This window comes from Panthera uncia, chromosome A2, assembly GCF_023721935.1.
Source record: "Panthera uncia isolate 11264 chromosome A2, Puncia_PCG_1.0, whole genome shotgun sequence".
NCBI classification, from domain to species: Eukaryota; Metazoa; Chordata; class Mammalia; order Carnivora; family Felidae; genus Panthera; species Panthera uncia.
Genome location: NC_064816.1, coordinates 110056873 through 110071347, shown reverse-complemented (window position 1 = coordinate 110071347; position 14475 = coordinate 110056873). Strand labels below are relative to the sequence as shown.

Here is a 14475-nt window from a genome sequence, read left to right as displayed (position 1 = left end):
GGGTGGAAGGCAGGAGAGAGGCTCTCAAGGAAGAATCAAGTTTTCTATTTGAGTGCCGGAAAACGGCTCCTAGCACTGCAGCTCCTGGGAGCATTATTTTCTGTGAGGAAACTAGATGAGTATAATGAGTGTACCCTGTGCATAAATTCAATATTAGTTCTACACCCAAGGTCAAATGAAAGTTAATGACCATTTGCACACCAGAGATCTGAAACCCACATTTTACTCCTTTCTCATAATGGCAGAAAAGGAGAGCAATTTATATTTAAATTGATTTAAATTTCAAAGCATAAACACAGAGGTCTCCCTGGTACTCTTTCCTTGTCAGTGCAACTTCCTGGCAGGGCTCGACTTTTGTAAAAAATTGAGCCCCATCCCATGGCAGTTCCCTAGTGTGGACGGTTGTTTTGTTTTCTGTGGATCTACCCTCTTCCCACTCTGCTGCGTTGGTGACGCCAAATCAGAAGCCCGCAGCGCAATCAGGGCCACTTTCTTTAATGATTTGGGTTTTGCATTTGTTGAGCTAATTAGCTGATTGAGGCAACTAATGGGTGTCTTTAATCCACTGTTGACTGGGCACCTTCTCCCCGAAGCCTGCCAGCTCCTTTGTTCTCAGGCGTCTGGGGAGTGGGAGCTGCTTCCCAGATGAACATATGATATATGCCACCCAGTGTCTGGAGGCCAGCCTGGGAGGCTGATTTGCTAATTACCAAGTGCCCTAAAAGGCCACGCATCCGCTTAAAGCCCTGTGGCTGACCAATCCTCTGTGTACGAATGAAGGTTTACATTTGAAGGGTGCCCGGGTGAGAACGGGAAGGAGGATTGATCTATAATCCATTTTCAGAATTTATAATTCTGTGATTGCTTCTGTGTATACGCCTCAAGGCACAAAATAAAAGCAATCTGTAGATATTTTAAAATATGAAATATTGGAAGATTTGAGGAAATATTTAAAGAAGATGATTAGATAATTAAAAGGAAATCTGTATTAATGGCTAAAATCATCTCTCTTATGAACCAAAAATATTCCTTAGAAAGAAGAATCCTTGCCATATGCTGTTTTTATAAAGTTAAGAAGTTCTACAGTCTGGTATACACACCTTCCTTCTGAAATCCAGCAGTGCTAGGCATATAATTAGGAAATTTGACCCCCATGCTGTCTTGTGTTCTTTCACTCTGGTAAGTCAACTGGCTTCTCTCAGCCTTAGTTTCCATATTTGGTAAAAGGCTTGGTTGATGCCCAAAGTGCCATGCCAAGGCTGTGGGTCATGTCCTAAGTACCAAGTACTAGGCAGCTTTACTTCTAATTATACGTTGATGTCTGTTCAATAAGAATATGGGGATGACCACTTTTTATCATTTAATTTGCTTTCTAAACTTTTTTGATTCATTGCCTTTTTCCTCATTGAAAATCTGCAGAAGGCCCTTTCCTCCCCACTGCCCTCCCCTTCAGGGGACATTTTCTAACTCTCATTTGTATTGACAAGTGAGAGCTATCAAGGGAAATCTTTGTCTTGGCCACATGACCCAGCTATTGTCCAGCATTCGTCACATTAAAAGTCTAATTGTATAAACAGCCATGAAAATGGAGCTGTTCTCAGTAAAACTGCAATGACATGAACACAGTGTGTGTGAGTATAAGTAAATAATGCTCCATAGTACACACACAAAGCAAGCAATTTGATTTAGCTGAATTCTACCAGAATGAGTAATGCTGTTGTAATAAAAGTGAAATTTGCTTCAGATACTATTCTTTCCATTTATGCAACACACACATGAATACTTAACATTTGAGAATTTCTATATCAGACCATGGTTCCAACTATTTGCCTTTTTCAGATAGGTTATAAAAATACTGCATTTTATTGCTGCATACAGTGATTGAGAGCTGTTTTTGGAATGAGATGGGTGATAGAAATGTTGACCCCAGAGTCAATGAAGTCTAGTATTGTACAAGCTCAGCTTCAACAGTACGTTTTGACAGTGTTTTTATTTGGAGATGGGGAAACAGAGAATGGATAGATACTTTTAGAAATAATCTTGGGTTTCTTTCCAAAAGCAAAATTCCTCCCTGACTAAAGGGAATTTTGTTTTTCTAAAGCAGTGGTTCTCAAATTTAATTTACATAGCAGTTAATTTGTAGCACTTATAATCCCTGCCCTGCTCCTCACTGCCCCCCCCCCCTACACTCAAGTTAAGCTTGATTGCAGTCCCCGGTATCTGAATTTCTAACTAGCCTTCACTTCTAGGTGATTTAGATGCCACACTTTGACAGGCACTTTCCAAAGTCTTTGTGATCTGCTGTCTCAGAGAGTGAGCTGGTGTTCTATGAAGGGTGTTGGTCTAATGATCCAAGCATGGTAGAGACCATCAAACTGTTGTTTATACTTTGGCTACTAACTCATTTACTGGACAACTGCCTAACTTTTCAGTGTTTCTCTGCCTGACTGGAGATTTTGTCTCGGGGATGATAACAGAATTATAACACTCTCATGTCATTGGCAGTAAAAGCTTTATAAACGAAGTGAATTTTTACCAAGGTTTGTTTGCTGGGCAGACACAGGAATAAGTGAACATTCTCACTCAAGTTTTACTTACTAAATTCACCAGAAAGACATTTGAGGTGGGGGTGGGGTGGGGGCTGGGTAGTTGGCACTGTTTATAGGGGAAGTGAATTTAACCCTGGCCCCAAACAAGTGCTCCTGAACCAAAGCCATATCCTTGTAAATTGTGGGCTGATCCCAAGTCAGTAGAACCAATGAGTTTGTCTGGTTCCCCTTTTGCTAAAAAATGGCTGCCTTCTATCTACTGAAAATGCAAACATTTAGTAAAAGCAAAGCATTCACTTTAAGACTTATTAAAATCAATGGGGGGAGTTTGCACCTTATCATCCAATTGCTTTCTGGTAGAAAAATGATTGTGGGAAATGTGAGGTTGAGGTCACTTGGTATCTATCCTTGGGAACAGATGGTAGTTTTTAGGAGTGTTGCCTGTAAAACTTTGCTCTACTTTTGAGAGAGAGCAAAGCATGACAGATGCCATCATCATCTCAGTTTTATGTATTCTTGTTTTCTTCATATTTATTTTTAGCCTTGTTTTTGTATGTTTAAAAGGCCCATTTGTATATTATAGTTCCAAAGGTGAAGCTAGGTGCAGGTGATTTTCCTCTCCAAAGGGGCCTTATACAGTAAATACAAATTTGTCACACATTAGCAATAAAACCAACTTCCCCACCCTTCAGATAGGGTTCTTAAGGGGAGTTTGGAGATTATCAATAAGCCTTGGCTGAGAGCCTCTCTTGCTGACAGTGTAGGGGTAGGGGAGCATTATCTCAACAGCCTGGGTCCCCCAGGGGGTGCTGTGTGTGCGTTATCTGGTCAGGGAAGGGGCAGATTCCATTACTGGGCTTCATGGTGCTCAAGCAGCACATCTGGGCTGTAGGCTTGGACAGTGGACCCCTCGGACCCTCTGGTTCTCTTAGACCCATTCCTGAAACTAACTATGGACATGGAATTCACACTTAGCATTTGTACCTAAGTCCAAGTGACTGAATTTACTTCCTTTTGTGGGTAACGTTAAGCCTACATGAATTCACTAATTTCAGGGTTAGTCATAAAACCAGATGGACAGTTTCGTCCAAAGATCACATCTATTTAGGTGGTTCAGGTCCCTTCAAGGACATTTTCATGGGACCTGCTCAAGTACAGTTTTTTGTTACCTTGGTATTTCAAGAAGAAAGACAAATAAAACAACCAATAGTTTTATCAGTTTTATCTGAAAGCTCAAGATACATATACTTCTATTTTTTTTTTAATTTTTTTTTAACATTTATTTATTTTTGAGACAGAGACAGAGCATGAACAGGGGAGGGTCAGAGAAAGAGGGAGACACAGAATCTGAAACAGGCTCCAGGCTCTGAGCTGTCAGCACAGAGCCTGATGCGGGGCTCGAACCCACAGACTGTGAGATCATGACCTGAGCCGAAGTCGGACGCTCAACCGACTGAGCCACCCAGGCGCCCCCATATACTTCTATTTGAGAAGAAATGTAGTTCAGTGCCTTTGGCATGAATGCGAAAGATAGTTTGGGTGCTGTATCAAAACGTTTTTTTCCCACATGTATTTTGTCTTGGTTTTGTTAGCTGATAATCTTAGGAGATTATTTTGTGAGCCATTAAAGTCCTTATATTGATACTCAAAAGTGCTCATTAACAGATTCTCAGAATCATTCTTAATACTGAAATGTAGGTGGGGAATGCTGTGTTCTTTATTCTTGACAACAGCTCTTTGGTCCTCAACAAGCTGCTACCTACTGCCAGAAAGTAATATCTTAGCTATTTTTGATTTGAACTCTTTCTGTGATAAATGGTCTGTTCAGGATATTGCTCCTGCCTGGGCTGAGTTTAAAATACCCCCTTTTGGATCACTTAGTCCCTGGCATGGGAGGGTCTTTGGATCCCCACGGTACTCCTAGGCTTCTCTGGTCTCTGCAGAGGTGCCTATGACCGTCAGGGGCCCATCTCAGCTAGGTTATGGTCTCTGGGCCTTTCTGCTTGTCTTGCCCTATATTATCTCTTGCAGGGGCTGTAAACTCCACTGTTGACTGATGCAAACTCCATCTAGCCTATGGCCCTTTATAAAATAGGCTCCATTGCAGGCCTCTGCCCCCAGGGCATATAAAACTTGTGAGACCTTGCAGATTTCCTATCCTGGGGAAGAGGAACAACTCAGGAGTGATAAGCTCCATACCTCATCTACCCCTTGTCTGCCCTCAGCTTTACTGTGCTCACTGCTGAATCCACTGTGAGCATGCTGACCCCCACGTGGGGCTGGCGGCGGACTGTGATACAGTCTCCCTCCCCTGTGTGCTAAGTCTCAATCTTTGTGTAAACCTGCACTCCTGTTTTTGGTGTCCCCTCAACCATCTACCTGGCCTCACCTTCTGAGAGTCCAAGCCCAGCCAGGGAAGATGAGGCCCATAGCTCTTACCTTTCATCTCTGCTGCCATCGGTAGACATCTGGTCTACCATCTTTAGTGCCCTGTCCCTCAAACCCAACAGTCCACTTGCAGTATCCTGGGAATAGCCTTGAGCTTTCCTAGCCCATTACTTCCTGACAGCTCCTTGAGGGGGACAAGCCTGTGGCTTATCTGGCTCAGGAGAGAGGGATTTGAGATTTGAACTTCCAGAGTTGGTTTTTGATGTGCAAAGGAAGGTAACATTTCTTTGTAAATTTTGCCCTTTCAAGGCAAAATCCTAACTTGGATGTCAGAATACAAATACTAATGACTTTGTTTCTATGTTCCTTATCTTGTACTCTACCCCAATAGTGGGTGGGTCTGATGAGAAGAAAGGCCCCATCCATGGATGAAAATGCAAAAGGAAAAAAGCACATTACCATGTTGGAGTATAAGGTAGCTACCCTTGATCAAGCACTTTACGTCCATCCTTTATTCCACATACCCAGCCTATAGGGTGGTGATTGTTAATATCTCTCTTCTTCAAGTAATGAACTTGAAGTTTGGTGAATTGATATAACTTGACAAAGGTCATGTGCTAGAAGGACTGTAGGAATGGTGCCGTATTTTCCCCCAAATGTGTAATAAAAGGAAGTTTCTTTAAATTCTAGCAGGCTGGATTAGATGAGAGTTATGGAAAATTTCACATCTTTCCTTGGCCTCCTCTTGAGCTGCCCGCCCTCCATCGATTGCTATATTGATTGAGCTATTTGGTGTCTTCACTTGTATTTGCAAACACAAGGACTCTTAGGGAATTCTTGGTGGTTCCTCTGTATGTTTTACAATTTCCCTGTAATGTCAATGAGAAGATTTAGCAGTAGCGTTACTGACAATTCAGGAATTAAAAAAAAAAAAGCTTATGAGCATCATATGAGTGGCAGAAACCTTTTACGTTATTTTTAAAAAGTAGATTGCTGGTCTACCATAAAACCTTAGTTAAGTGTCCATGTAGATACAACCTGTTGTGTTTTCTTTTTTTACAATCCTAGAGGCAGATTTGTATAGCCAGGAAAAGCCAAATCCAGAGACTCAGTTTCAGTTCTAGATTAGCCACTTGACTTAGTGGCTTCCAGAGGCTCATTTTCTTACTCTACGAAATGGGGCACATGCCTCTGGGGCTTGTTAGGGATGGGGGGGGGGCGGTTAAAGGAGATGCCATAAAGCATGTAGCTTCACATCGGCACATAGTTAGACTCAGAAATTACTTTTCTTTTATTCCCTGAGATCAATCTTTTAGAATTTTAATTCCTGAGAGAGATACAGAGTAAAAAAGTGCACTAGGGTCTTTTTAAATGAATAATCATCTTGTATCAGCTCAGCACCACCTCTGCTCATACCTTTACCGTATGATTATAGCAGATTGGCCTGAACCTGTCCTGTCACCAGATCATATCCTTGTAAGGCACTTAAAAAATGAAAGCTCTTCTGTCTCTGAAGATAAACACTGAAGAAAAATGGTAGCTAAGGTTAACTCGATTTTTTTAAATTGAGGTTTTATTTTAATTGGATAATGTATAAGGCATCTTTGCATTGAAAGGAAACTTGTTTTTTTCTGATATGTTTCCTCAAAAGAAGGGCAACCATAGAGCTTACTGGGCTCAAGTACTGATTAGTTCTTTATTACTCTGGCCAACGGAGCAAGTATTTATGATCTAATTAAGATTTGATACAGGATGCACTTTGCTCTTTTGACATTATCATTTTTCTCTGTTGAATAACTTTTCCATTGACTGGACATGTATTAAATGGTATTCAAAAGAAAACACTATAAAAACCTATTACAAAGTGGGGGAGAGGAAATTTGAAGAGTCTAGGCTACACGACAAAGGCATAAGAATTGAAGGGGGATCCTCTCTGCCTGAGGGGAGGATAAATCATGCAGGCAGCTGGGCAGCAGGGCAGCAGTCCAGACCTGGTCGCTCTGTGGCAAGAGCTGCCTCTAGCAAAGTGTGCAGAGCTTGGAGCATCAGATGGGGAAAATGGCAGTTTTTCAGCTACCTCTCATTTTAGCCTCCTCACTGTGGATTTATTATGTTGCCTGACTGCTGTGCATTTCCAGAATATCAACACACCTATATTCACATGTTAGTAAAAGCAATACCTTTCTTTTGTGCAGCAAACAATTTATTATCTTCTCTTCTATAAAAGCAGGGTTTAGGAAGCATGGTGAGAGTTGAAGGAAAGGGGTATGTATGTAGGAGCACTTAGCAATGAGTAAGTCATTATGGCCCTAACTTTTACAGACTGAACTCCTGGTAGGAAATTCAAGTCAATTTTCATTAGACTGTTTACTGTAAGCCTCCTGTGTTCTTTGTTTTCAGTCTCACTCCTTTTCAGTTCATTTTGGACAGTTTAAGTCTTCATGGTGGATTGGAGCAGGTAGAGAGACCTGGGTACTTGATCTCCTCCACCGACTTCCTGTGTGATTCTGGGCCAGCTGTTGAGCATCAGAGGCTTCAGCGTGAATGGTTCACAGAGCCGGGATCACATGCGTCAAATCTGTCCAAACGGCACAGCCCCATGCTGAGCCCCACTGCACCAGGAATGCCAGGGATGGGGCCCTGGAGTCTGACTTGGTACTCAGGCCCCTGTGTGACTCTCCTGTTCTCTGAGTGGGGAGAGGCAGGAGTCTGAAGGGAACGGGGGCTATTGTGATCGGACTCACCAAGTCTGTGGAGGAGAGAACGAACTGTAAAAGAGGCTGCTGGGAGGCTGTGGCAGTGACCTGGGAGAGAGGTGGTGCAGTCCTGAGCTCTGATCCTGACAGAGAGGAAGGAAGGTGGAGACATCTCAGAGGTGGAAGTGACAAGGTTTAGTGAGAGACTGATGTGAGGGCAGAGGGGAGGGAAGAACAGGAAGACACCTGGTGGTGACATAAACTAAAATACTGCAAGAGGAGGCTTGTGAAATCTAGTGGACACGATGCTGGTGATTGCAGACCTTCGTGTCCTCGCACCTTGGGGACAGAAGCAGTACCACCACGCTATCAGAGCTGCTTGTACATAGCAGGTGCACAATGGTCTGCAAAATGTTCAGAGTGTCACTGGAGATGTGGGCTGGGACTCTGAGGAGAGGGCAGAGATGGAGACACAGATTTGGAAATAACCTGTATAACCATGAAAACTGAAACCAGAGGAACAGATAAGATCACTGAGGAAAGAGGCAGAGAGAGAAAAGAGAGCCTGCGGGAAACTTGCATTTTTAGAGGATTCAAGGATGATAATGACCAGCAAAGAGAGTTTTCAAACAACAGTCTCAAGTTCAGTTCACAGGCTAAACCAGTGGGGGCTGAGAAAAGGCATTTGGGACAGAGATGTTGTAGGCATTGGTCAGCTTTCAAAGAGAAGTTGAAAGGGCACTCTGGGTGGGCCAGATGATAATACTCTACCACAAATCTTGATGGTGAATACGGAGCAGTAGTTTTCAAATTTTAACACGAGAAAAAAAGTGACGAAGTGAAGGCTGCAACAGCTTTTTCCCCTTACTTTTTAAAAAATAGAAAAGATTTGAGCATTTTGAAGCATTTGTGATTATATATTGGTAACCAAAAATAAATAGACTCTATCAGCATTTCTCACCGCCAGCTCGTTTCCATGCCGGCTCCGAGGGAATGCAGTACTTGCTGAATGTGGATGGAGTGTTGTTGAGGGGCCTCCTAAAATAAATATTATGGCCCCTCTCCAGGAATGGTACAAAAAATAGCCGGTTATTTAGATAATGAGGAACTGGGTTCTGCCTCCCATGGCCTGGAAGCACCTCAGTGTTTTCCTAACATTTTAAAGTCCACAACCCATTGAACACACAAAACAGCCCCACCTGGTACACATCTCATCGCATTTGTGAACAGTACCTGACGTTACTGGTTGCGATGCATTTTGACGTTTACATTTTTTTTCCTGTTGTAGTTTATTCTGTTCTGTTTCGTTAGAAAAGAAAAAAGAGAAAAAAGAAATACTGGCGAGGACCCCCATGAATGGACTTGTTGATGTGCAGTTTGACCAGCACGGTACCATCGCATCCTTGACAGACACAGGCTGGCACCACTGTAGAAGCATCCCTTATCCCGGGAGGGCTGGCACAGGTTACTTCACCTCATGTATAAGATGGCGATGACTTTCCCCATCCATGTCTTCAGGATGTATGAACCTCAAATGAGAGACCCGTTAGGAAACCTTCCTTCATAAAAAAATGCTCCAAAGGTGAAAGATGGTATTATTGCCCCAACTTTAGTTGTTGGCAAAATACTCAGCGAATTACTTCTCTTGACTGTGTTTGGTGATTTCTCACATTGGGACATGAAATGTTAAATTTCTCTGTGTGGTGACATTTTTGGACGGTGTGTAAATTAAAAAAAAAAAAAACGGTTTGTAAAGAACACTCTCAAGTATAGTCACCTAGCACATCGCGATCCTTGCGTTTAATTTGTGCTAGTGCGGCTCTTTCTTACCTTTGCAAAATTCATTAGAAATTAAATAAGCATTGTTGTGAAAGGACGTCCGTCTTCTTTGTGTTTAAATAATAATATTAGTAGAGTTATTAAGAAAGTTGTCTTAGCAACCATCCTAGTAAGTCATGAGAGAAAACCTGTTCTCCTGAAGGTAACAAGGAAGTGATAATTAAGGCAAGCCCTGAAATCTTGAAGGCTGTCTGCAGTAGTCCATCTGGAATGACTCTTGGCTAACTTACAAATAGGTGCATTTAAACTAAGTACTCTTATGTGAATTGGTGCTGAGTAATCCACTTATATACTTAGCACGTAAAACATGTGGATTTTCATGTTTACTATTGAAAATATATGCTTTAGATCTTGTGCTTGTGACTTTTGTTGTGTAAGTTATTTCAAAGGCCTTTTCTTGCTTTCAGACTCTGGGTTGAGAGATAAGGAGATGGTTTGTGTTGGCAGAGAGTGAGGCTCCCAGCCTCCCTCGGTCCCAGAAGCTGTCATTCCTGTGTACGTGTTCCACTGGAGGGAAATGTCCCAGAATCAATATTTGTGTAGGAAATTTTCCCCAACCTACTCTTACTCCGACCAGATAAAAGAAAAATACAGCTGAAAAAATCTAAATAACTGCTTCCTCCTCTTTCTATCACATGAGCCACACCACTAGGAGGCGTGAAGAGAAAAGTTGTCTTTGTATGTATTCCCTGACATTAATCTTCATGTTCAAGGGATGCCTAGAAGACTCCTTTTTAGGTGACTAACTGTATTTCATATGGGATGCTTCCCAGGGTGATGATAAATCCTCCGAAGTCCAGAATAAATACACTTTTCTTCCCAAATGGTGTATATGAACTACTGGCTGAAATATATCCTTGGAATCATACTTTTTCAGTGCTTCCAAGAAAATAATGTTATTTATGTGTTGGAAAAGACCACACTCTTCCTTGTCATCAAGATACTGAAGATAAGAGTCTACCAGAACTTTGAGAGTCTCCATGGTGCGCACTGAGATGGATTGCTGAATTACCTTGCCAAGTCCCTGAATTTCCTTGTATTTGTGATTCTTGCTCTGTGAATCAAACTGTATTGCTGCGCAACTAATTTTGAGGTTTTCAAAGATGTGATGAGAAATGGAGTATTGTTGTGTGGGAATAAGCTAGAAATACAGGACTGAATCTTTATCCCAATTATGCTTTGATGCTAATCCCCTCTCCTTTGTTTCTATGTATATATACTAAGAATCATGCCTAAATCTTAAAAAATAGTGTTAGCCCTCAATTCTGAAATTGTTTTTCATTGTCCTGCGTGTCAGTGTGCAATAATAAATGCCTAGACACCAGAATATTGTTTTAAAAACAAAAACATGAATTTAGAAGGCAAAATATTGAAAAATTTAATTTTCTTCATTTGTATCAAAACAAACTTCATGGGGCACCTGGGTGGCTCAGTCGGTTGTGTGTCTGACTTCAGTTCAGGTCATGGGTTCGAGCTCTGCATCCAGCTCTGTGCTGACAGCTCGAAGTCTGGCACCTGCTTCAGATTCTATATCTCCCTCTCTCTCTGTACCCTGCCCTGCTCATGATCTCTCTCTCTTTCTCTCTCTCTCAAAAATAAATAAACTTTTAAAAATTAAAAACTAAAACTTCAAAGAGCAAATGTTGAAATTAAAGTGTAAATCAAGTGCCAAGGTATGGTTCACACTTCATGTAGATGCACTTGTCCCATGTTAGTTGCCCTCAAGAAGAATTATTCCCCATTACAGGTAAAGACTTCCCTTGTTTCAATTAGTTGAGTAAAAGGCACATAGAAGTAAAAACTTCCATAGCCATTGCATTTTTAAGCGGAATTTACAATGTTACTCTGTATTTTTCCCTTGGCATTCTCACCTCTAGTTTTTCAGAGAAAACATAAGAGTTTTTCTTTCATCTTCACTTTCTTCATAATTGGGCAGCAGTAGCAATAGGGGAGCCCCTTGGAACAAGCACAACTGGAACTTTTTGCTGGAAAGGGAAGAAAAGCTTCTGTCCACTTCCGCTGTTGCTGCTTTGCCCCTAGATGCTCAGTGGTAGGCGTTAGGCTAGTTATTCATGGAGTTTAATACAAGAATTTCCCTCCCCTCTTTTTTCATAAATAGTTATGAAAGAAGTAGTTCATGTAAGTAGGCGTAGTCAAGCCGTGCCGTTGGGGGCACTTGGGGAGGGAACTGTTCATCCAGTCAGTTTTTACAGAGCTCATACGGTGTGCACAGCATTTTAGGTGCTCTCTGTGGTAAGCACCTCACAGTAGGCAGAAAAGGCATACAAAAGCAAAGGGAATATGAAATGGTACTTTAAAAACTATAGAGCAGAAAGCACAGTATTTGGTACACAAAACCATGCAAAGTGAACCCATAAGTACAGTGCATGACCTCACTGTCAGTAAGGTTGGTAATATTTTTGCCCTGCTTTTGATGGAGAGTGCAAAAGAATAAATGGCACAGAAGATAGGAATAACTTATTCTACTTAGGAGTCATCCTTGATTGCTTCTTCTCCTCATCTCTGTCCACCATCAACCATATTCAGTTCATTGGCAAGTGGTGTCCATTTTGTCTAAAAAGTCAGCTCAAATCCTCCATGTTTCTGCAGCTCATTGCCACCTCCCCGGTCTGAGCCATTGTCATTTCTAGTCACGATGTCGGCAGTTGGGAGCACCTGGGTGGCTCAGTTGGTTAAGTGTCCGACGTTGGCTCAGATCATAATTTTACTGTTTGTGGGTTTGAGCGTTGCATCCGGCTCTACACTGACAGAGCTTGGAATCCTCTCTCCCTCTCTCTCTGCCCCTACCCTGCTCGTGCTCTAGCTATCAAATAAATACATAAACTTAAAAAAAAAAAGATGTTGGGGCGCCTGGGTGGCTCAGTCGGTTAAGCGGCCGACTTCGGCTCAGGTCATGATCTCGCGGTCCGTGAGTTCAAGCCCCGCATCGGGCTCTGTGCGGACAGCTCAGAGCCTGGAGCCTGTTTCAGATTCTGTGTCTCCCTCTCTCTGACCCTCCCCATTCATGCTCTGTCTCTCTCTGTCTCAAAAATAAATAAACGTTAAAAAAAAAAAAATTAAAAAAAAAAAAAAAAGATGTTAACAAGAGTCACCTAAGTGGCTCTCTCGCTTATTTCCTCTCTCGCTTCTCTTAAGTCTGTTCTCCACAAAGAAGTCAAAAAGAACTTTGGAAAATACGCATCAAATCATGCAATTCTAATTTAAAATTCCATTGTGCTTTCCCATGTTCTTAGGCTAAAATCTGGATTCATGCTGGGCTGCGCTTTCTCTGGGTTTGTCTCCTATCACTCTCACCTGCCATGGGTGGCTCCATCTCAACCTTGAGGTCTCCCCCCAAGTGTCACTTCTTCAGGGAACTGCCATCCCTGCCTCCCTCCCTCAAGTGTGACCTCTCCCTGTCGGTTTTCTGTCATTGCCCCATTTCTCATGATCTCTAATGCCATCTTACTATTTTTACTGTTATCATCGTTACCGTTATCGTTATTGTTATTGTTAGTTGTAGTAGTAGTTGTTGTTGTTCACTGTCTCTCTTCCCAACCAGGATGTGTACTTCATGAAGTCAGGGTTTATTGGCCTTGCTCGCAGGAGTAGCCTCAGTACCAGGCACACAGTCACCACTCAGGAAATATTTTTAGGGTGAAAGAGCCAACTGTACAAAGAGCAAAATAATCAAGTCGGTCCACCTGGATCAGGGTTGTATTGAATGTCAGTGTGAAGTTGCAGGATAGGAGGAAGCTAGAGAATTCAAGGAAGACCTTCAATGACAAACAGGGAATTTATACTTGATAAGATAAGCGATAATATAGACCAAAGCATGGTACTTGTTATATTATTTTGAGACTGATTATTTTGGCAATTGTGCCCCAGCTGGATTGTATGAAGGAGAGGGTGGAATCAAGAGCTTTGTGTTAGGAGGTTGTTGCCTGAGTGCAGAAGGGTTGATAAGGACTTGGATAGGGAGATGCTGGGAAGATACAGGAGCAGAGGTAGATTCAAGACTCCCCAGTTTGGAATTTTGTGGTAACAATGCACTGAGCAGTCTAAATATACAATTATGCTTTCTTTATTATATGACTGTAAACTACCAGCCAAGAAACCCACATTGTTTAAAAAAAATTACTGTTCTCAGATCAATTTGGTAGAAGCCTTCAACTACACCCTAAATCCCATTAGAATGAAGCACAGTACTGACATGCTGGTCAGGTTTAGGTGAAGAACCTACGAGAGCAAACTGTTCCACTGCCATTGATTTAATAAACAAGAAAATGTACATGAGAAGTGCCCGACGCAATTAAAGTTCCATCCAAATAATTAAAAATAGCACTGATATTTACGTTTTGTGAATCTCCCTAACATTGTTTTTTCTTGCCAAATTGCCATCTGAAAGGAAATTATCTAAAACTGCTTTCTTATGATGCTACATTGTTTTTAACATTCCTTTTCTTTTCTTTTTCTTTGCTTAAAGCAATTGAACAAGATGAAGACAATGGTGACAAACACGTAATTGTGGCAGAAGCTGAAGGTGTTCCAGATTCTCAGGTATGATCAGTTCTGTGACAGTTCCTCGTTACCCTTGTCGTCTGCATTGACAGTTGTGAGATAACACAGGGGTTTGCAAATGATACAGGTTTGACCTTCTGTGTTCTGTAAATAGTGATACTACTGAGAATAAAGTGCTTGCTTTTGATAAAGAGGCATTTCACAAGAAGGGCCCTAAATTGTTAATGATACTTATAATTTGACTCATGAGGGAGGGAAAGACAGGCAGACATACTCCACTTCCCATAGAAAGCAAGGAAAGTAAGTGAAGGAGCGGGAGAGATCACCTTAGAGCACACCACCCCCTGGAGATGGCGGAGAAGAATCTGTGAGCTGGCAGCGTCGACCGCCAGGGCTTGGCCAGACAGAGGAGTGTGACACCTCACCTGCCAAATTTTCTGTGCCAACGCCCAGCATGTAACGCAAGGAATAAAGACCTGAGC

The 14475-nt window shown here is 42.0% G+C and overlaps 1 protein-coding gene across 2 annotated transcripts in view; it reads left to right on the top strand.

Moving 5' to 3' along the window:
• Nucleotides 1-14475, top strand: part of RAPGEF5 (Rap guanine nucleotide exchange factor 5) — a 225900-nt gene that overhangs the window by 98016 nt on the left and 113409 nt on the right. For both annotated transcript variants that reach the window (XM_049642887.1, XM_049642886.1), the window contains exon 8: nt 13959-14032. In XM_049642887.1, coding sequence (XP_049498844.1) covers nt 13959-14032 — 74 coding nt within the window. The remainder of the gene's footprint in view (nt 1-13958; nt 14033-14475) is intronic.